We start from the raw sequence: 22,268 nt of genomic DNA on the forward strand, positions 1-22,268 counted from the left end.
GAGAGCAGTTGAGGACTCTAGACTCAATGGAAAGAGAAAGGTGGTGTGCTGGTGGCCAGGAGGCTGGTTTGCAGAATGTGCCCTTTGGTTGTTTAAATGATTATGTATTCCTGAGTGTTTTTGTGTATATAAAAAGCAAACAAAAAACACACAAAAATAAGAAAGAGGGAATAATAAAGCAAATACTGTTAAATGATGGTGCATAGAAGGGATTTAATCATTGTGATGAAACAAAATACGATAGGATGAGTGCAAAACCAATGTTCTCCCATGTAAACTATCACTCAATTCACAATAAAAGCTTTAAAAAAAAAAAGTAGCCATTAGAGGTTTTTGAGCGAAAGTGAGATAATGATATATACTTAAAAAAAAATGAGTCACTATGAGTCCTGGTGTGGCGCTGTGGGCTAATGCATCAGGATGCAAAGTCGTTGGAACTGCAAGGTCGGCAGTTCAAGCTCACCACCTACTCCTTGGAAACCCTACACAGGGTCACTATGGGTCAGAATCGACTCAACAACACTTAACAACAATGGTGAACTTGAACCATTGACCTTGCAGTTCAAATGACTTTGCAGTCTGATGCATTAGCCCACAGCATCACTAGAACATCATTATTTTGACTTTTTAAGAACATCAATATTTTGACTCTTATGTACCAAGCTTTTCCTGTTGCTGTCTGTATAGTTTATTGCTTATATTTTTCTGCTTTTGAGCTTTATATGTAAATGGAATTTATATTTTCAGCTTGTTTCTTTGCTTAGCTTTGCTCCTGAGATTCAACCTTGTTGTTGCCTTATACCTGAAGTTCATTCATGCTTACTGGTATACTTGAATCCAGCACAATCCAGTACTCTCTTTTCTTGACCACAGGTGTTTTAAGTTTTTTTCGTTCTTTATGGTTAACAGAAAATGTTGCTGCGAATATTCTTGTACATGTCTCCTGGTTCACATGTACTGAAGTTTCTCTAACTCAATGCTTCCCAGACTTTCAAAGAGATCACAATCACCTAAAAGTGTTAGAAACACAAATTGTTAACACACAGATTGCTGGGCCCCAACTGCAGAGTTTCTGATTTAGTGGGCTTGGGCTTGGGCCTGAGAATTTGCATTTGTAACAAACTCCAGGATGAATTTGTTGCTGCTGTTGCTGCTGCACCTCTCTCTCATATATATGATGGTTATGTGCCGTGGAGTCAGTTCTGACTCATGGTGACCTTGAACAGGGTTTCTGAGGCTGTAAATCTTTACAGGAACAGAAAGCCTCATCTTTCTCCCGCTGAACAGCTGGTAGTTTCAAACTGCTGACCCCGAGGTTAGCAGCCCGATTCGTAACCACTATGCTACTAGAGCTCCTTTCTCATATGTATATACATACCTGGAAGTAGATTCTCCATATCTTAAGGGATGTTCATCTTCAGCTTTAAGAGGTTGGTTGTGTAGTTTTGTTTTGCTTTTTAATTCCTCTACTGTTGAATGCCTTTTCTAACCAATTTTAGCTAACTTTTCAATTTTTTTCAATCTGGTACATGTAAAATGGTTTCTTACATTGAGGTTTTGATTTACAGTTGCCTTATTATTAATGAGCTTGAACATTTATTGGCCTTGCTTGCTTTCTCATCTCTGAAATGCCTATTGATGTCTTTTGCGGTTTTTTTCTTCTGTTTTTTTCTAACGTTAGCTTATTTAATAATTGGAATACTGACACAGAGGAAGATTTAGTGCTTTTTTTTATGTTTCATGTATTACAAAAATTAAGGAACAGGGGAATGAATTGAAGGTGGGAAATATTATAATAAAAGAGGGAGCTTCAAAAAGTTAATGGAAAATGGAATGAAAATATAGTGAAAGTTTTCCATGTACTTTTTGAAACCCCCTTGCAGGTCAAAGAAAATGTTACCTTTGTCTCCATTCCTTAGAAGATTTAATTTAAAATGTATTTGTGAAGTATAAAATTAGTAGAAAAGTCTGGGAGGAAGCCATATACATTCAACTCAGAGTAAACTGGCTATTGGTACTTGATTACTATAAAGTGTCCTTCACTTGCTAGACAGAGTGGTTGACTGTCTTCATCCATCAAGAAATAAGATATTTAAACAAGTCTTAGAAAAAGTGTTTTATTTCTGTGAATACCCAACATGAAAAAGATAGAAATTTTTTATCAGTGTAATCATTTGCAGTGAATGAGAGCAGAAATTGGGATTCTAGTTATGATAACTGAGAACATGTACATTTTAATTTTTATTTTGTCTATTTTAGCCATCGTTATACTTTGGCTGTTGTGCTGTTTCCATTTGTTTTAAAATTGAATGCCTCTTAGCTTTTTTCCTTTTAGTACACCACCCAAACATTGTTTGTATAACACAATGCAGAGGAAACTTGTTTGTGTGAGACACTTAGTTTCATATTCTGTTACTGTACCTCCGATCCCTGGGGGAACATGAATATGGCAGTACTTTCAATAATGTTATTAGAACTCTATTATTAATAGCAAACAAAAGAGCTCTGCACACTGAACAGGTGACATTTCTGGATTTTTTTTTTTTTTTTCAAGTGAAACTGTAGAAGGGAATATACTTTTAACATTTTAAAGGATACTTTTTAGGTTATGCTTCTTTCATATATTGTATTTTAGAGCTAATTTTCTGAAAATAAGACAGAAATTTGCTAGCTTTTTATATATTCAGAATGGTTGAGAACTTACTTTGGAGAAATGTTAAAAGAAATGAGAAGATTACAGTTTGAAATTGTAAGCTTTACCATAATAATAAAAAGTGGCCCATTTCTAATAAATGCTACTGATTATTATTGTATTTGCCTCTTTAAAGCTTAATCATTTCACAGTGTTGTAGGTAAGAATTATGTTATTGAAACTTGAGTGGTATAATTAAACACTTACAGAGAGTATGGAGATAGATTGTGTGTTCAGACAGAAATGCATCTGTAATTTCAAGCAAGGGGAAAATAAATAGGATCTGGAGTCCCTAAGAAAGAATGAGGTGTTTTTTGATCTAAAACATATATATTAAAAGAGCTGTTCATAATAGGAATATAGAGAACTACCTTTTTAGTAGAGAGAGGGAAACCGGGAAACCATCTGTGGTACACAGACCAGAGTTGGATAGGGATAACAGAGAATGCAGAATTATGGGAAAGTAGTGTGGATCCATATTCTGGTGCTAGGGCATTGAACCAGGGAGTGGCTTATGGAAAGTAGAATATTATGAAGTAGTGTCTTAGGAAACGTCCAGCTATATGAAGAGTAGCTAGTGCTTGATTGGTGGTAATGAGTAGGCTTGTCATCGTAACCATGATCACTGACAGAATAAATCACTGGGATATAACCAGCCAGGTGTTGTCAAGTTATTACCTATGCATAGCATGGTGACCCCATGTGTGCTATATTCATATGTTCTCTGGCTGTTTTTGTTTTTAAAGTAGATCATCAAGGCGTTTCTTCTTGGGGTCCCTCTGGGTAGATTCAACTTCCCACCTCTTGGTGAATAGCAGAGCACATAAGCTGCTTGTCCCATCCAGGAACTCCCCCAAAGTGAAATTTTGAAGACTGGTTTGACAGGTGGCAGTGGGTGCATCATTTTTAAGACTGGGTTATGTGAAGATGCATATTTCAACTCTTAATACCTTTCTTTTTCCAGACAGACTGCACCAAAAAAATTAGGAAAACAGATTTCCTTTACCCTCACCTCCGATTCCTCCTCCTTTTGTCAGTTTACATTAGATAAACACTCTCTATTCTTTATTTTTTATGTCCCCCATGAGATCAGCTTTTATTGAATTCCCTTCCTCCTCTATGGCTTTGTTTTGCTTTTACGGAGGAAGGCTTACAGGCATTTGGCGTTCAAATAGGTTTGTAGCGCTGAACATTGCTTAAGCGAATTCTTTAAAAAACAAAACAAAGAATCATGATTAATTTCCAATCAATTTTCATATTATCAGTATAACTCTTAGAAAAATGCTGTTTTAAAATTCTGGTAAGCAGAAACAATATTTCCTTTGTGGTGTTATTGTGAAGAAATTTGACAGAACAATGAGAATAATTGTAGTTGCATGTCCTGAATATTGTGACTGTAAGGCTGTGTGCCTCAAAATGATTTCAAAGTCTTTTTTTTTTTTCTCCCCACCAGGATTGCAGCATTCCAGAGATAGAACTTTGTCCGCAGTCTGACCCAACATGTTGTCCTGTCTACATACAGCGAGCGGTCCCCAATTTGGAAGAACTGAATATTCCCAAATCTGTGTCCTTCACTGTGAAGTCAGGAGTGTACGTATCAGTTTGATGTAATAATAGTGATTGATGACCTCCAAAGTTACTCTTTATTTCATATTTTAATAGGTGACATGCATATTTCTGCAGTTCTCATTAGTTAATTTCATTTGTAAAGACTGTTTGAGGGATTAAAATAGCTTCTCTTTCCTTAGATCCAATTAGGGCTTGATGTATGACTCGCACGAATAGGTGTACAATTCTCAGGCACAGTTTTTGATAGATGCATCCATCTGCTCTGTTCATCTATCACGTTTTGGGAATGATAAACAAAACACGGGTCCCTGACCTAAGATTCTGGATCTTGAACTATTGCTAATACTGCTTCTAATTGCTAATAGTTACTGAGTCCTTATTTAGTTTCAAACACCTGGTACTTTTGTGTCGATGACACTTATACCTGCAAGGCAGGTGGTGCTGCTATCATGAAGCACATGGATGAAGAAATTCAGTAGTTTGCCTCAGGCTGTTAGTTGGTATGTATAGATTTCATCTCAGTCGCTATGATTCCAAAGGTATCTTTAGGAGTATGGGTCTAACTCAGCACAGTCTTGGTTTAGTCCCCCAAATGACTTGAATCCCAAAAGCCTGTGAATGCCTGGCTCAATTTAAATCCTCCTTCTTTCTCTGTTCCACTATTTTCATTTTGCTGAGAAGTTTAGTGTCAAAATTTTGGTCACTGTTGAACAGCGTTCTTCATCTCCCCCAGCCATTGCTCAGAACTCTGGTGGTTACCTAGTAATTGACCCTGTCCATGAGAAATGTTTGTAATAATCAAGTTTAGCTGAAAGCGAGCAAGATCTTTGGAGAATCTTTTTCAAACACTGATCTGAGGCAGCAACTACAACTAGTATCAGCTCTAAAAATGTGAGCTGGAGATATAAAATGCCTGATGGAATCCCTGCCTCAGATTGCTCTGTTAGAAAAAGGAAGGGAATATAGTGGAATGATTTAGGTTTTTCAGTTATATTCTGCTTTAAATCAAAGTGTCATGCCTTTTAGTCATTGGGAAATTCTAAGAACATTAATGCCTAGAATTTGGATTGGTAATAACTAGATTTAAGTAGTACTGTAGTACTTTAAGGCGTTTTGGTGGTGCTATAGGATGAGCACAGGGCTGCTACCCACAATGTCAGCAGTTCAAACCCACCAGTGGCTCTGTGGGAGAAAGATGAGGCTGTCTGCTCCCATAGAGATAAAACTGTCTTGGAAACCCCAAGTAGAGTCACTATGAGTGAGACTCAACTCGATGGCTTGGGTTTGGTTCAGGGGCTATATTTTGTAACCAATCATTTATTTCTTATTTAGTTGGCTTGCCTACCCAGATATTAATTTTAAGGGGCAAGCTACAGTTTTGGAGGAAGATCATGGGCTCTTTGAGATTTCTGCAACTGAAGTGAAATCATTGTATCCACTTCAAATGGTAAGTAAATTTGCAAATAAGAGATTCTCACTTTCCCCCAAAGTGAATGATTCCTTCTCCCAAGTTCCCATAAACCCCAAATTAAATAGCTGTTGTGATGATTTCTCATTCATCTTAATCTTAAGAAATGAATTGTCAAGCTGTTTCTATATCATTTTTCTGTGTTTTATATTATAGAGAATATTTGTGTGAAAGCATTTCTATTTTTGAATATCTAGAAGACAGATAACCTAAGTTTACATTTTATTATGCCAAGTCACTAACAATAGTTGGCAAGTTTACTTATTCATATTGTTCGGTAAAAATTTAGAATATTTAAGTTAGGAATTTGATTTGTTTCGTTTTGTTGTGCATAGGGTTGCTATGAGTCGGTACCGACTTGATGGCACCTAACAACAACAATGTCTAAAATCAGTTGCAGTAAATGGTATTTTTCCATTATAGTAATGAATAAATCAGCTCAGCATTAATAAGTGGACAATTCTGCCTAGGTTTACTTTCTTTTAAAGATAATATGTACCTGTAGTATATTTTTGTGTTTGTATTGCAGCAGACATTTTAATTTGAAGAACAAATTATTCAATTAAATGTTCACTAATGTGATGTCTGGTGTAGCACTGTAGCATAAGCATTGAAATGCTAACCACAAGGTTGGCAGTTCAAACCCACAAGCCACTCCTTGGAAACCCTATATAGGATTGCTAGGAGTTGGAACCAACTATGGCACTTAACAATAACAGCAACAACAACAACGTGATGTCTTAGTTATCTGGTGCTGCTATAACAGAAATGTCAGAACTGGATGGCTTTCACAAATACAGTAGTTCTCATCATTTAGGAGACTAGAGGTCCAAATTCAGAGTGTCCACTCTAGGAGAAGGCTCTCTCTCTTTCTGTCAGCTCTGGAGGACATCCTTAGTTTCTTCTTAGCTTCTGCTCCTGGTCGGTCTTCATGTGACCTTGGCATCTCTGTTCACCCACCTCTGTGTTTAGAATGCTTGTTTAATCTCTCTTATATCATTAAGAGAGATTGACTCAAAGCACACTTATCCTGACTCATTAACATAACAGAGATCATTCCCAAACAAAATTATAACCACAGGCATAGAGGTTAGGATTTACAACATAATGTCTTTGGGACACACAATTCAATTCATAGAATTCTACCTGCTGCCCCTCCCCAAATTAATTTCCATGTGCAAAATACACTCAACCAGTCACTTCATCCCAAGATTCCTAAATCTACTCCCAAGTCTCATCTTCTGAATCATCTAAACCAAAGAAGGTAAGACTTCATTTACATTTCCTCTTCATCTTTGGGACAAAGTTCTTCATATCGGAACATGTGAAATCTAGATTACATACTATCTGTTTCCAAATTATTGTGACAGAACAGGCACAGATAGAAGTTTCCATTACAAATGGGAGAAAATGGAGGGGAAGATAGGGTAATGGACACCAAGCAAGTCCATAACAGGCTTGAAAATATATAATCCTCTGTTCTCTGAGAACATCTGGGCACTGGTCCCACTCTCCTGACTCTGGGTAGAGACCCCTTATCCCTGGGCTTCAGCCCCATCTTCCAGGCCCACTTATATAACAGCTCTATTTACTGAGTTTTGGCAGCTTCATCTTTGCTATTTATCTGAGTGGCAACCTCAGCCCTGTCTGACAGGCTTCATTCTTCTGCCCCTTGGGCATGTTTACCATGCCCCTCAGCTTTAGTCAGGGGCCCCATCCTCTTGAGCAAACTGAGTTAGTGAAGATAACAATGCTCTGAAATTTCGAAGGCCATAGCTCTATCCTTTGCGACCCCAGAGACTGTGGCCCCATCCTCTGAAACCAAGGCATCCCTGCTTCCTGTGTTCCTTCCAGTTGTCTTGCTGATGGCTGAACTGCTCCGGGTCCGTTTGCTTTCTTGGAGGACAGCAGATGTAGCTCCTTTGGTTTGTTTCCTGCCTCTTGAATTCCAAAAGTTATATAATGTTTTCTCTTTTGTTTTTTCTCTGTCCTCTTTAATTCTAAGCTGATGGATTTTCTACTGTAGTGATTAGGTCTTTGACAAAGGTTTGTGTACCCATCGCCGTGGTGAAAATTGTAGAACATGTGTCCTTGGTTTGTACAACAGAATTTTCCCGTTTTTAAAGTTTTGTTTGCATTTTGCACAGTTCATTTTTGAAGTCCATCTCTTTCCTTCTGCTTTTTATTATAAGTGACAAGGAGAAATCGTGTGGCTTTTTTGAGTTCTTAGAAATCACCTCAACCAAATATCCAAGTTCATCATTTGCAAGCCCTACCTTGCACAGAATATTTGAGCACAATTCAAACAATTTCTTTGCCATTGAATAAAAAGTTTCATCCTTCCTCCATTGCCCAATCATACACGGTCATCATTTTCTTTCTTTTTTAAGGTTTTTATAGTGGATTGAGCAAAAGTTTACAGGGCAGTTCATCAGTTTTACATTCAACAAATCATACACCTGTTTCATTACAATGATTATAATCCCCTCCATGTACCATCAGTTAACAGTACTTCTCTCTATTCAATTTAGCTCTTTTTTTAAAAAAAGAAAACCACTCAGGCATGTGTAATAATTTACACCACCAAAGGGCACATTCTGCAAGTCAGCCTCTGGGTGCCAGCTCTCAGTCCCTCTCTGTCCATGAATCTAGAGTCCTCACTTGCTCCCTCTCTCCATGTCCCCATCTCTGCCTTTGTCTCTGGTGTCACTGCTTCTCTGGATAAGGTCTTGCATTCCGCTTGTGCTCTTCTCCCTTGATGGTCTTAGGGTCCTTTGTTTCTGGATTGTAAGATTAACTACCCACCCCTGCTTTTGTTACAAAACTTCTACCTTTACAACTGTGACCGTCAGAATTAGTCATGATGACAATTACTATTGAATCATAAGAATCTTATCCCCATCTCTTTTAACTAGACCTATCTAGACATGATGAAAATTATTCAGTGGGGACTCTTTCTTCCCCCACACACTCTTAAACTAAACTCCCCCTTGAAACCTAGTAAGCCAGTCACTTTGTGCCTTTATCGCCCCCTCATTTTAGGTTGTTGTTGATAAGTGCCATTGAGTTGGTACTGACTCATAGCAACCTTATGCACCGCAGAACAAAACAATGCCAGATCCTGGGCCAACCTCACTACTGTTGCCACACTTGAGCCTATTGGTGCTGTCATTTTGCCAATCCATCTTGCTGGGAGTCTTTCCCTGATCCTCCACCTTACCAAACATGATATCCTTCTCCAACAACTAGTCCTTCCTGACAATATGTTCGAAGTATGAGAGATGAAGTTTGGCTATCCTGGCCATCAAGGAACACTCTGGCTGCACTTCTTCCAACACAGATATGTTGGTTCTTTTGGCAGTCCATGGCACTTTCAATATTCTCCTCCAACACAATAACTCAAGTGCATCAATTCTTCTACGGCCTTCTTTATTCACTGTCCAGCTTTTGTATGCATATGAGGTTATAGAGCATACCATGGCTTGTGTCAGGTGCACCTTAGTCTTCAAGCTGACATCTTTGCTCGTCAACACATGAAAAAGGTCTTGTGCAGCAGATTTGCCTAATGCATTATAGGTAACCAATGTCTAAGTTGTCCATCCCTATTTATTTGATGTGAAGACTCCTTCCCTTTTTGTTGGTATTTGAAGTTTTTACTACCTCCATGAGTATATGGAGTCCTGGTGTGGCGCTGTGAGCCAGTTCGTCAGACTGCAAAGTTGTTTGAACCTCAAGGCCGGTGGTTCAAGCTCACCAGCCACTCTCCGGAAACCCTATTCAGGGTTGCCATGGGTCGGAATCGACTTAACAGCACCCAACAACAACAACAATATCCATGAGTGTAGGTGAAGTTCGTCAAATTGTAGCAATATCATTTTCTTTTAAAGCATTACCAGAAGCACATGTAACATCCACATTTCTAGTAACATTCTCTTGCTGGTGCCATTCAGGGTTTCTATGAGTTGGACCCAACTTGTTGACTCTGAACAACAACAATATTGATCTCCCCTCATTTTCTTCTGAGCACTCACCAGAATTGCCTTTGACACTCAGAATTCTTCCAACAGTCTCTAAGTTGTCAAAACCCATAAGCTTTTACAATTAGGCACTTAAAAACTCTTCTAGCATTCACCCTTTGCCCAATTCCAAAACCACTTTCACATTGTATGTATTTGTTAGAGCAGTACTCTACTTTTGAAATGAAATGTTTTAGACTGAGTTCCCTTGAGGAGCAAAATCAGGTATATATAAATATATGTTGAGAAACATATTTCAAGAAAATGGCTCATACAGTTGTGGAGGATGGTTAAAGTCCCAAATCTGTGAGTCAAGTGTCATGGGTCATGACTCCCATAGTTGCAGTACTGATGAATCCAGAATTGTAGGTGTGGCACAAGCTTTCTTGCTCATGGGTTGTAGGAGCTGGCAAACCCCAAAATCTGTAGGATAGTTGGAAGGTTTCTGACTCAACATTCCAAGAACCAAAGGTCAGAGAGAGACCAGTCCGATGAGAATGAGCTTTGCTAGGCCATCCATGTATAATGGATACAGGCCATACTCCCAAGGAAACTCTTTTCAACTGACCGGTTGATCATTACATAGTATCTCCCAAACTACTGAGAAATATGACCTAGCTAAGTTGACATATAACCTTAACCATCACATAGCACAAACCATTTTTGGTCATTCGGTATCATTTAAAAAAGTATGGTATTGTTTGTTGCAATGTGCCATCCAGTTGGTTCCGAATTATAGCAGCCCTGTGAACAACGAAACACGTGCCTTCTCCTGTGCCATTCTCACAGTTGCTGTTACATTTTTAGCCCATTACTGGAACTCTGGTAGTGTAGTGGTTACTAATCGGGCTGAGAACCTTAAGGTCAGCAGTTTGAAACTACCAGCTGTTCCGCAGGAGAAAGATGAGGCTTTCTGCTCCCGTAAAGATATATAGCCTTGGAAACCCTGTACAGGGTCTCTATGAGTCGGTTCCGACTTCACGGCACATAACCACCACCACCACTACTGCCACTGTGTCAATCCATCTCCTTGGGGTTTTTCTTTTTTAGCTAAGCCTCCACTTTACCAAGCATGATGTCCTTCTCCAGGGACTCGAACCCCCTAATAACATGTCCGAAGTATAAGAGATGAAGTCTCACTATCCTGCTTTCTAAGGAGCATTCTGGCTGTACTTCTTCAACCACAGATTTGTTTGTTCTGGCAGTCCATTGTAATTTTTACATTCTTTTCCATCACCATAATTCAAATGTATTGATTGTTCTCTTTATTCATTGTCAAAATTTCACACATATAAGGATCTTTAGGCGCTCTGGTAGCATAGTGGTTATGAATTAGGCTGCTAATCTCAAGGTCAGCAATTTGAAACTCCCAACCGTTCTGTGGGAGAAAGCTGAGGCTTTCTGCTCCCATAAAGATGTACAGCCTTGGAAACCCTGTACAGGGTCTCTGTGAATCAGCACCGACTCCACAGCACATAACCACCATGATTAAAATAAAAAATTCCAGGATTTGGATCAGGCATACCTTAGTCCTCAAACTGAGTTCGGTTATGTAATACTTTACAGGGATCTTGTGCAGCAGATTTACATAATATAATACACCATTTGATTCCTTGACTACTCCTTCCATGAGTGTTGATTTTGGATACAAGCAAAATTAAGTCTTTGACAACTTCAATCTTTTCTCAATTTATCATGATGTTATTTATTGGTCCACTTGTGAGGATCTTTGTCTTTGTTACATTGAGGAGCAATTCATACTGAAGGTTGTGGTCTTTGATCTTTATCAGTAGCTATTTTAAGTCCTCTTCGCTTTCAGCAGGCAGGGTTGTATACTCTGCCTGTCACAGATTGTTAATAATTCTTCCTCCAATTCTGATGCCATATTCTTCGTATAATCCAGTTTTTGGGGTTATTTGATTAGTATACAGACTGAAGAAATATGGTGAAAAGATACAACCCAGGTACACACAATTCCTGATTTTAAACCATTCAGTATCCCCTTGGTCTGTTTTGACAGCTGCCTCTCTTGGTCTATATAGAGGTTCCTTGTGAGCACAATTAAAGTGTTCTGGAATATCCATTTTTTGCAATGTTATCCATAGTTTATCACAGTCGAAAACCTTTGTGTAGAAGCAAAATAATCTTTCTGATGCTCTCTGCTTTCAGCCAAGATCCTTCTAAGGTCAACAATAGTAGCCCTATTGTTTCATAGTAGTAAACCATGTGATTGTCTGGTTCAACACAGCCAATACCAGTCCACTTCAGCTCACTATTGCCTAGGATACTAATCTTCATGTGTTTCAATATTTAACAACTTCCATTTTCCCTAGAGTCATACTTCATACATTCTATTTTCCATTTTTTAACAGATGTTTGCAGCTGTTTCTCCTTATTTTGAGCTGTGCCCCATCAGCAAGTGAGGGTCCTTAAAGCTTTACTCCATTTACATCATTATGTTCACCTCTACTTTGAGAAGACATCTCTTCCCCATTTGTATTTTGAGTACCTTCCAACCTGAGGGACTCATCTTTCCGGACTATATCTGACAATATTTCTGTTATTGAAAAGGTTTTCAGTGGCTAACATTCAGAAGTAGTCCACCTGTCCTCCTTCCTAGTCTGTCTTAGTCTGGAAGCTCTGCTGAAGCCTGTACACCTTGGGTGATTCTGTTGACAATTTAAAATACCGGTGATGTAGCTTCCAGCATCAGAGCAACTTGCAAGGCACCTCAATGTGACAAACTGACAGTCAAGTGGTGATAAAAAGTATAAACCAGTAAACATATGACCTTTTAAGGAATGCAGTGTACAATAATACTTAAACAAGAAAACTCTAGACTTGTGTTTACTTTGAGGAAAGGCCTTTTATGCTGTACAATTTTGAGGTCTCAAAGACATTCAGTATGAAAAAAAGTTCAAATTGGAAGTGGAAGAGTGGTTAGCTTTGTGATCCTTCTCTAATGTAGAGGAAGACAGTGGTCTTAAATGACTTAAAATCACTAACAAATCCACTCTTATTTTTTTTTAATACAGTGGGGTTAAGTATTTTATTGGTCACTTACACTCAAGGACTAAGTATTTTCTAGGATTTCTTACCCCTTTATACTCACATTCAATTTGGACTTTGCTGAGTGTTATATAGTGTGTGCTTGCAACTTAAATGTGACTGGTATGTTGTCACTATTGTCATATTTTTTATTAACTATGCATCTAGCTTAGTTACTTTCAGATGTTTTAATTATATATCTAACATTAAAATTTCTTGTCGTCTCAAGGGTGGCTTGAAAGTGGAAATGCCTATGAACCTAAAGGTAAGTCTTTAGCAGACTTTCATGTCCTAAAGGTTTTCACTATTAATTTTTAGGTGTGTAGTCATTAAATTCTCTGGTAGTGTAGTGGTTATGAATCGGGCTGCAAACCACAAGGTCAGCAGTTCGAAACTACCGGTTGTTCCACGGGAGAAAGATGAGGCTTTCTGCTCCCGTAAAGATTTACAGCCTCAGAAGCCCTGTACAGGGTCGCTATGGGTCGGAACTGACTCCACAGCACATAACCAGCACCAATCATTAAATGGAGTCCTGGTGTGGTGCTGTAGGGTAAGCACTGGGCTGGTAACTGCATGGTTGGCAGTTCAATCCCACCACCCACTCTTCATAAACCCCATACAGGGTTGCTGTGATTTAGGACCAACTCAGTGGCGCTTAACAAAAACAAGCATTAAAAAGTTTTGTGTTTTTAAAAATTTTTTTACGTACGTAAGTACATGGAAATAGCACCTAGTTCATGGACTTTGGAATTCTGGAAAGTGATTACATAAGATGTTTGCAAGGGGCCCACCTGCAGCTGTGAATGTGGGGATAGGGTCAGTGAGGAAAAATGGAAATCTATGTGTACAGTGGGCAAACTCAAATAGTGGTGTGACGCTGTGGGATAAAGCACTGGACCACAAGGTCGGTTTGAACCACAAGATTGGCAGTTCGAACTCACCAGCCACTTCTTTGATACCCTATACAGGGTCACTATGAGTTGGAACTGACAACAACAAGGAGGAGGAGGAAAGGTATTAAGGTTTATATTTTGTTGGACTTGAGACAGTAGATAACCATTGAGGCATCTCTCAATGTGGAGATATCTATGAGGAATTTTGGAGTGAAACTCAGGAGATCAAGGCTGGTCAGAAGATGATGTTGATAAGCTGATAAGATAGACATCCCTTGTAAGTATGAGTATCTGAAGGGAAAAGTACAGGCAAAAAAAACTGGGTGGAGGTTGTACTCTGATTTAGCACATTTTAGGAAAGAAACAGAATTAGTAAACAGGTGTTTATGCAGAGATAAACCAACAGGCCTCTATTCAGTTGACTTATAGCCCCTCCAGAGGCAAGTATGGAAACACTGGGATTTGCTCTTTTCTGTCAAAACTAGACATGACTCTTCCAACCTTGTCATTTCTGGACTTCCTTGCTTATAGAATTGACTACCTGTCCTAATCCTTAGTCACAGATGGAGCCTTTTTCGACTTATATATCCAAGTATATCTAATATACTTTGACTATAAGATGTTGTTGTTAGTGTCGTTGAGTCGGTTCTGACCCATAGCAACCCTGTATATGCTTTCTGAGGAGCAACTGGTGGGTGTGAACCACAAACCTTGTGATTCAAATTGACCTTGCTGTCCATTGCATTATCCTACAGTGCCAGACTGGGACTCCAAATTTCTAATCAGGAATGCCTCTTCTCTACCTTACTGAAGACATGCTTCACATTGGTCTTTGACCACTCAACCATGTGGCCCCTTGGCCTCTGCCCTGTTCTGGCAAGTTTTACAAAGCTCTTTTAGCCAGTCTGTGAATGCTCAAAAGACAGATTCTGCAAGGCAGCCTCCTGCCTGTAGCCACTTAGCTTTACTGGATCTCTGGGCCTAGAACCCACAGCTGATCTGCCACACCTCTGTTGCTACCACTTTTCTAGGTAGGGATCTCAGACTCCACTCATGCTTTTCTGTCTTGATGGTCCTGGGATTGTCCCTGATTCTGAGATGGCTCCTTTTAAACCTAATAGGATAACAAACTAACCAATTCCTGCCTTTGAGTCCTTTATGGCTTATTTGCCTAGTCGCACCCAGTCACTCAGGAGCTCTGGTAGCGTAGTGGTTACAAATTGGGCTGTGAGTCGCAAGGTCAGCAGTTCAAAACTACCAGCTGTTCCACAGGAGAAAGACGAGGCTTTCTGCTCCCATAAAGATTTACAGCCTCAGAAACTTTGTACACGTTCACGATGAGTTGGAACCGATTCCAAGGCACATCACCACCACCACCCAGTCACTGGTGGGAATGAAGACTTTGAATTGAAAAGCCATATCAAGTAAATTCAAGGTACCACAGCATCTAAACGTTTTTACTGAATTTATTTTTATTATTACAATATATAAAACAACAAGACATTTGCCCTTTCAGCTGTTTTTTTATGTACAATCTAGCCGTACCAACTAATGCCCCATATATCTAAATTAAGAAAATATATATTTAGGCTTTAAGTTCCAGTCCCACAGATATCTGGACTGTGGGCTGGATATAGGCAGAATTTTTTATCACTTCTCAGGTGATTCTCAAATGCAGTCAAGATTGGGAACTACTGATCTAATGGATGCAGAGTTAACTGTGATAGCCTCGGAGTTGGTTCCTGAGTCAGCATCATCATCTGCTGAATCAGAACAGGATGTCTCTTGCTCTTTCGTTTCTTATTAACTGTGTAACAGATTGAGTCTTCCCTGGATAGTTTGACAGGTTGTAGATGTATATATTTGAAAGAATCAGCATAGATAAACAGTTTTCAAGTTGTAAATACTAATTTCTGATCTACAGAAGAATGATTCATTTTTACTTAGTTTGAATATCTCCAGAATATGTAGCATGTATAAAACCCAAATAAAACTTCATCATTTCAAGTACAGTGCCCAGTAAAAATCTAATATGTACAAAACAGCAGGAGAGTAGTATTATAAGTAAGTCAAAAAGTGTTGCTACAAAATTATAGAAACCTTTATCAAACCAAAGTACTGAAATGGGACATTTTAAATTATTTCTCAGTATATCTTACATCTAGGTCCATACACTTTTTAAAGGTTGTGTTTTCATCTAACCCTTCCCTGAAGAAACGTTTGCTCCTTGATTTATATCACAGCAAAATAGCAGTTTGGACACCTTTGAGGCACTCAAATGTTCCTTGAGTTTGGAGAACAAAAAGAAATTAGCAAGGGCAGGATTAGGATTGTTGGTAAATGGGGTAAAGTTGCCCAGTGAAATTCTCATAGGACAGTGCTTGCTACACTCAAAGATTGAGCAGATACATTGTTCTGATGAAAAAAAAAAAAAAAAAATCACGGTGCAAGTTTGCTAGCCTCTTTTCTTACTAACGCAATTTTCTATTTTCTTCAAACTTTCTAATAAAAGCCTGTGTGTTTGTCCTTTGAGAAAATCTTTCGTGATAACCCCTTTGGAAATCAAAAAATAGTTACTTAATCTTTTGAGCTTTTATGTCGACCTTGAATTCAACTGACCCAGTGCTTCTCCTCAGGAGCCACTGTTTTTTGTTTGGACCCTGTTCTCTAGATCCTGTAGGTAAATCCAAGGATTGTCCCTGGTTATAGTTTATTCCTTGAAATCATCCTTATATAACTTCATTCTTGCTTAAGAAATGGTTAGAACTAGCTGTTTGAGCTAGCTGATTTTTGCATAACGCTTTTGACACCCATTGAACTGAATGCTTGCTGAAGCCAAGATGTTGTTGTTGTTAACTGCTGTTGAGTCGGTTCTGACTCATAGTGACCCTTTATAGGGTTTCCAAGGAGTGGCTGGTGAGTTTGAACCACCAACCTTGCAGTTCAAACTGACCTTGCGGTCCAGTGCATTATCCTGCCAAGATGGTCACAAAAATTGAACCATGTGAGAGTCCAACTTCAAGAGCTGTTGTATCAGTGGTAATTCTGTGGTGGTCTTCCCCAAGTTTCTGGATGTTAGCCACAGTTTCCTTATTTATTGAGGCTCATTGTGTATCCTTTTTTTAACTCAACTTTGAGGTATTCCTAAACTTGTTTAAAATGCTTGATCCATATAAAAACTATCATTTTATGTAGGGCAGCATTTCTGTAAACTTATTGCAAAGCCTTAGTGCTTTGGAGAGATGTCCACCTGAGTTTTGTTAAATATTTGGAATTAGTCTTGACTTCAAGACTGATTTCTTTCTTAACATGGCATAAAAAATATCCTTTTGCTGCTGTTTGTTGTTAAGACACCATAATCAGATTAAGACAAGTGATTTACTGAGAGAATTTATCTGCAGCCATTCACTGATCACAGAGTCATGCTTATTCATGCCTTATTTGGAATAAACCTGTGCACGTGTGAACTGGAAACCTAGTAGCAATACTTTTTTTCCATTTTTTACTAACCTTGGTATATTTTTTTTCAGTCTATATAATCTCACAATCAGTTTTTATATATATGGAAGCTACAGCTTCTTGCGCCAGTTTATTTAAACATGGAGTCTTGGTGTCAGTCATGGGTTATCAGTTGTGCACAAATTATGTTAATAGCAAATAGGACCAGGTAAAGCAGTGTGGGTAAGTTCTGTTATCCCTCTTACCACTTCTACCGCTTGTACATGGGCAGTAAAGACCAGAAAATAGTAGAAGAGAAAGATTTGTACCAAGTAAATGAAATTTAAGGAGCTCTGGTAGTGTAGTGGTTACGAATCGGGCTGATAATCTCACAGTCAGCAGTTTGAAACTACCAGCTGTTCTGTGGGAGAAAGATGAAGCTTTCTGCTCCCGTAAATATTTATAGCCTTGGAAACCCTGTACAGGGTTGCTATGGGTAGGAACCGACTCTATGGCACATAACAACAACTGCAATCCTGGTGTGACGCCATGGGTTAATGTGCCAGACTGCAAAGCTGTTTAAACTGCAAGGTCAGCAGTTCAAGCTTATCAGTTGCTCCTCAGAAACCCTATACAGGGTCGCTATGGGTCGGAAAGGACTCGACGGCACTTAACAACAACAACTACAATCATATCTCCCTTGCCCCCCCTGGAATCCATTTGAATCCAAAATCCAGTTTTATAAACCATAATTTTCTTTCATTCCTTATTTTCAACAAATTTTCTGTTTAAATTCAAGAATTTGAGTGTCTTTCTTCTTAACAACCATAGAAGCAGTTAATGTTAAAAGAAACAGCATGTGTTTTCTCAAATTAGTCGACAATATATTGTTATGCCTTAGAATCTCAAGAGTTTTTATTTCTTAAATATAAGGCAGATATATATTAGATTCCAAATACAGGGATGAACTTAGATAATTCAAGAGCAATGAAGTGGTCCTGATATTTAGGCAACCAGACCATAATCTTACTAGTGTATATTAATAACGGCGAAACCTTAATACCTTAAATGTTATTAAGCAGGATTTTTTGCCTTTATGTTGATAAAGACTCCAGTATTCCTTGTGTGTTTTAAATCAATACTGTGCTAAATTCTAAGTATATATTAATGGAAAGAAATGGCAATAGTTTCTATTCATATTTTGGTCTTGAGTAAGACTTAAGCAAATCAGTATGTATATGTTATAAAATATGAGCTTGTTAAGTAATTGTCTTTCATATTTTTCAGGTTATTATTTATGAGAAACCTCACTTTTTTGGACAAGCCATAGATTTTAGTGAACACATAGATTCTGTTCCAAACTTTTTAAAAAATACTGGTGATTTTCTTGGAATTGGATCAATTCGTGTCATCGGTGGTGTGTGAGTGTCTTATTTTCAATTTTTTGGTTAGTAGTATATTTTTAGAGATTAACACACACAAAAATGTACTGGGCAGAGCTAAACATTCGTCCTTAATCTGAAAGTATCCCATCTTATATAACATTAGAGGTAAAAAACATTTTTCACTTTAGGCTTTCTTAGAACTCTCATTGATATCAGAGACTTTGAGATGGATTAAATGTAGAAAACAGTTTATAAAACCTCCACACGTATAATTTATAAAAACCAGTGTAAAAAACAACTTTAAAATAAAAAATATTTTGGGGGATCCTGGTATGGTGCTGTAGGATAATCACCAGCTCCTTGGAAATCCTATATAGCAAGGATGGGGAGCATTTGGCCCATGGACCACATATAAGGCAAAATCATTTGGTCTGGTCCAACCATCACATTAGGGGAGAGTTAATGAAATGTTTGACCAAGGATAGCAGGCTAATTTTAAAGCAGGTGATTTTGTATGGCCTGTGAATGATATTATAAAATTTGGCAGAAAAAGGGTTCCTCACCTGCTATACAGGGTTGCTATGAGTCAGAACCAATTTGATGACACTTGACAACAACAATAATAATATTTTCACAGACTATGAATGTGAATGACGGCCCTAGGTTTTTTTGTTTTGTATTTTTTTAATCACTGCTTTGTTGGTCTTAGTCAAGTTTTTGTGCCGAGGGCCCTCTCTAATTATAGAAGGAGGCTTGGTAGCCTGTTTCCAAAGCTAAGGGCCATTTGTTGGACTCCTTTTCTGATCTGTTCTTTTGGAAGACCACTAACATTCTCATTTGCAAAAATTCTGGTATAATCATCACTGATGTCATCCTTGTCCTGATGTGGCACTGTAGGGTCAGCACTGGAATGGAGTCGGTGGTTCCAATCTACCAGCTGTTCCTTGGAAACCCTATTTAGGGTCGCTTTGAGTCAGAACTGACTCAGTGGCACTTAACAATAGCAACAAAGTTTCTATCAAGGCAGGAACCCCAGAAAATCTATGACCAGGCTGGTATGTGCTTTTGAATTCTTACTGTGCAAGGAAAAATACTGCTAAAATGTCCACACAAGTCAAAAGACTTGTTTCCAATGACCTGATGGTCTATACATCCATCCCTCAGTTAATGAAATGGCTAGGCTCCAAAGACCAGGCTGTTACATTAAACAAAACTGCTGCAACCAAATGCTTTGCAGGTTCCAGGAGTCATGTCAGGGATGGCCTGTGGGACTGGGCCACCTTCTGCAGTCATTGGTCAAAGTTCACCTGTTCAGGAGCTGTGATTTCCCAGTTTTGGGTGAACAGATTTCCAAACCACAGACAGAGCTGATTGGTTCAGGATTTGCAGCTCAGAGGGAACCATGCTACCAACCCCCCACAGAGCTCTTGATTTCCATGGAAACACTCACCCATCAGGGTCAGCTGCCCACTGGTGTTGGCACCCTTAAACATGCAAATGACACATTTCAGGGTCTACTAGAAAGTGAACTGCTGTATGCCTCTCTGACACTTTGTCTCAAGCTTGCAGCCCTAAAGCCACAGTGAGACCTCAGAAGGGTGTCGGTTAATGGCTCAGGGCAACAGCATAGGGCCTTCTCTTGCTCTCAGTCTCTCAACTTTATTTCATCCATGACTGTGGGTGGGGTGGGGGGTGGGGTTAGGCTTGGAGCAGTCAAGGGGACTTGGGGGATCAGGAGGGAGTCACTCACTCAAAACACATGGGTCCTTACCTGGGTTTAAGATGATGTAACTTGATTTTTGACTGTAGATGTAAATGAAAATATGTAAATGAAAATATTAGATTGCTATAGTGAGTAAGGGAGAAATTAGGTGTGTAGCAATTTCTGACAGCAAAACAGATGATGGCTATGCCACCCAAAATGGAAATGTTAAGAGATTTTGCACTGTGTGAAGATATGTAGGTCACAGCCAGTTATTGGTCTGGCATATTGGTAATGATTTAATTCTTTATCCTTGAATTTAAAAAATTTATTTTCGGACTTGGAGAACACATCTCGTTTGGAAAAACACATCTTTATTGTATTTATTTGCATGCTTTCTAGTTGTGAGTACATATGCTTCCTGTTAATCCTACTATAAATTTTTTTTTTGGTCTTTTTCCTCTTTCAAAATCTGAATGTTTTCCACATTAACTAGATTGGTTTAAAACTAGTTTGCTTCTTAGAAAATTATTTTCTGAAATGCAGAATTTTTTGATAATTACTTTATAAATGGAAACTCGGTGGTGCTGTAGGATAAGCACCAACCTGTGAGCCAGAGGTGGCTAGTTCAAACCCACCACATGCTCCATGGGAAAAAGATGAGACTTTCTGTTAGTGCAAAAATGTACAGCCTTGGAAAAACCCTATGTTGCTGTTAAATGCCGTGGAGTCTGTTCTGACCCATGGCGACCCTGGGTAGGGTTTCTGAGGAGTGACTGGTGAGCTTGAACCACTGACCTTGAAGTTCAAAACAACTTTAACTCACTGTGCTATGAGTTGGACCTGACTGGATGACACATAACAACAACATTTTATTAATATAAATGTGTCCTGTGGGCATTTATCAAAAGACCTGAAAGAGTTTCCTAGTATTACCTGGGCAGAGAGAGGCCTACCTGTGGACCTGTCTGAGTAGAGGTTGTCCTGACTGAAAGAAATGTGCCCTGTGCATTTTCTGTTCCTCACTTGTAACCTGCTGATGGTGGAATGAGAGATACCTTTACTGATGTCAGATAGATCTTGGCTGAAAGCAGAGAATACAAGAAAGATGCTTGCTTATGCTTTTTTCACTATGCAAAGGCTTCTAACGTTGTGGACCATGCAAAACTATGGCTAATATTGTCAAGAGTGGGTAGTCCAGAACAGTTGATTGTACTCGTGAGGAACTTGTACATAGACCAAGAGGCAGTCATTCAGATAGAGCAAGGGGACACTGAATAATTGAATATCAAGAAAGGTGTATGCCAGCGTTGCATTCTTTCACCATACTTATTCAATCAGTACACTGAGCACATAATCTGAGAAGCTGGATTATATGAAGAAGAATGTGGTGTCATTCTTGGAGGAAGACTTTTTAACCTGCGAATGCAGATGCTACAGCCTTGCTTGCTGGAAGTGAAAATAACTTTTAAAATACTTAACTCATGAAGATCAAAGACCATTGAGCTGGTTCTAACTCATAGCGACCCTATATAGAATTTTTGAGGAGCTGCTGGTGGGTTTGAACCACTGACATTGTGGTTAGCAGTCCAGTGCTTATACAACAGTGCCAAGCCAGGCATGTAATGCAGTATGCACACTTGTTTTTAGATGACAAGTGTAGAAGAAGAAACATAATACCCCATTTATTCTCCATTTAATGATAAACAACTGACTTGTTTCTTTTAAATCAATTTGATCATTTTTCACTTTTGTTAGGTATTTTAACTGTCATATAGACTCCTCATTTCTGTCCAATCTTGACAAGTCATGGGAAAGTGAATTTTTAAAATCTTTCTTAGATAGCACTTATAAGAGGCTTCAAAAAGCTCATAAAAATTTGGACTTAAACTTCAAATTTTTTGAAGCCCCCTCATATTTTTACATATGCCAGATATATGTATTGAATATGAATCAAAACTTTATTCTGGTAAGAAGAGCTGGGAAGAATATTTTGGTAATTTTAGCATACTATGGGATTGCTAATACATTTTTATTAGAATCCCGTGTGGTTCAAG

The 22,268-nt window shown here is 38.6% G+C and overlaps 1 protein-coding gene across 1 annotated transcript in view; it reads left to right on the plus strand.

Annotated features, from left to right (window-relative positions):
* The window catches only part of LOC102821967, a 178,795-nt gene that overhangs the window by 87,326 nt on the left and 69,201 nt on the right, over positions 1-22,268 (plus strand). Inside the window, exons 10-13 of the mRNA XM_006868594.1 lie at positions 4,146-4,282; positions 5,594-5,708; positions 13,023-13,058; positions 18,412-18,545. Of these exons, the coding sequence (XP_006868656.1) occupies positions 4,146-4,282; positions 5,594-5,708; positions 13,023-13,058; positions 18,412-18,545 (422 nt within the window). The remainder of the gene's footprint in view (positions 1-4,145; positions 4,283-5,593; positions 5,709-13,022; positions 13,059-18,411; positions 18,546-22,268) is intronic.

Source organism: Chrysochloris asiatica, unplaced genomic scaffold, assembly GCF_000296735.1.
Source record: "Chrysochloris asiatica unplaced genomic scaffold, ChrAsi1.0 scaffold00120, whole genome shotgun sequence".
NCBI lineage: Eukaryota > Metazoa > Chordata > Mammalia > Afrosoricida > Chrysochloridae > Chrysochloris > Chrysochloris asiatica.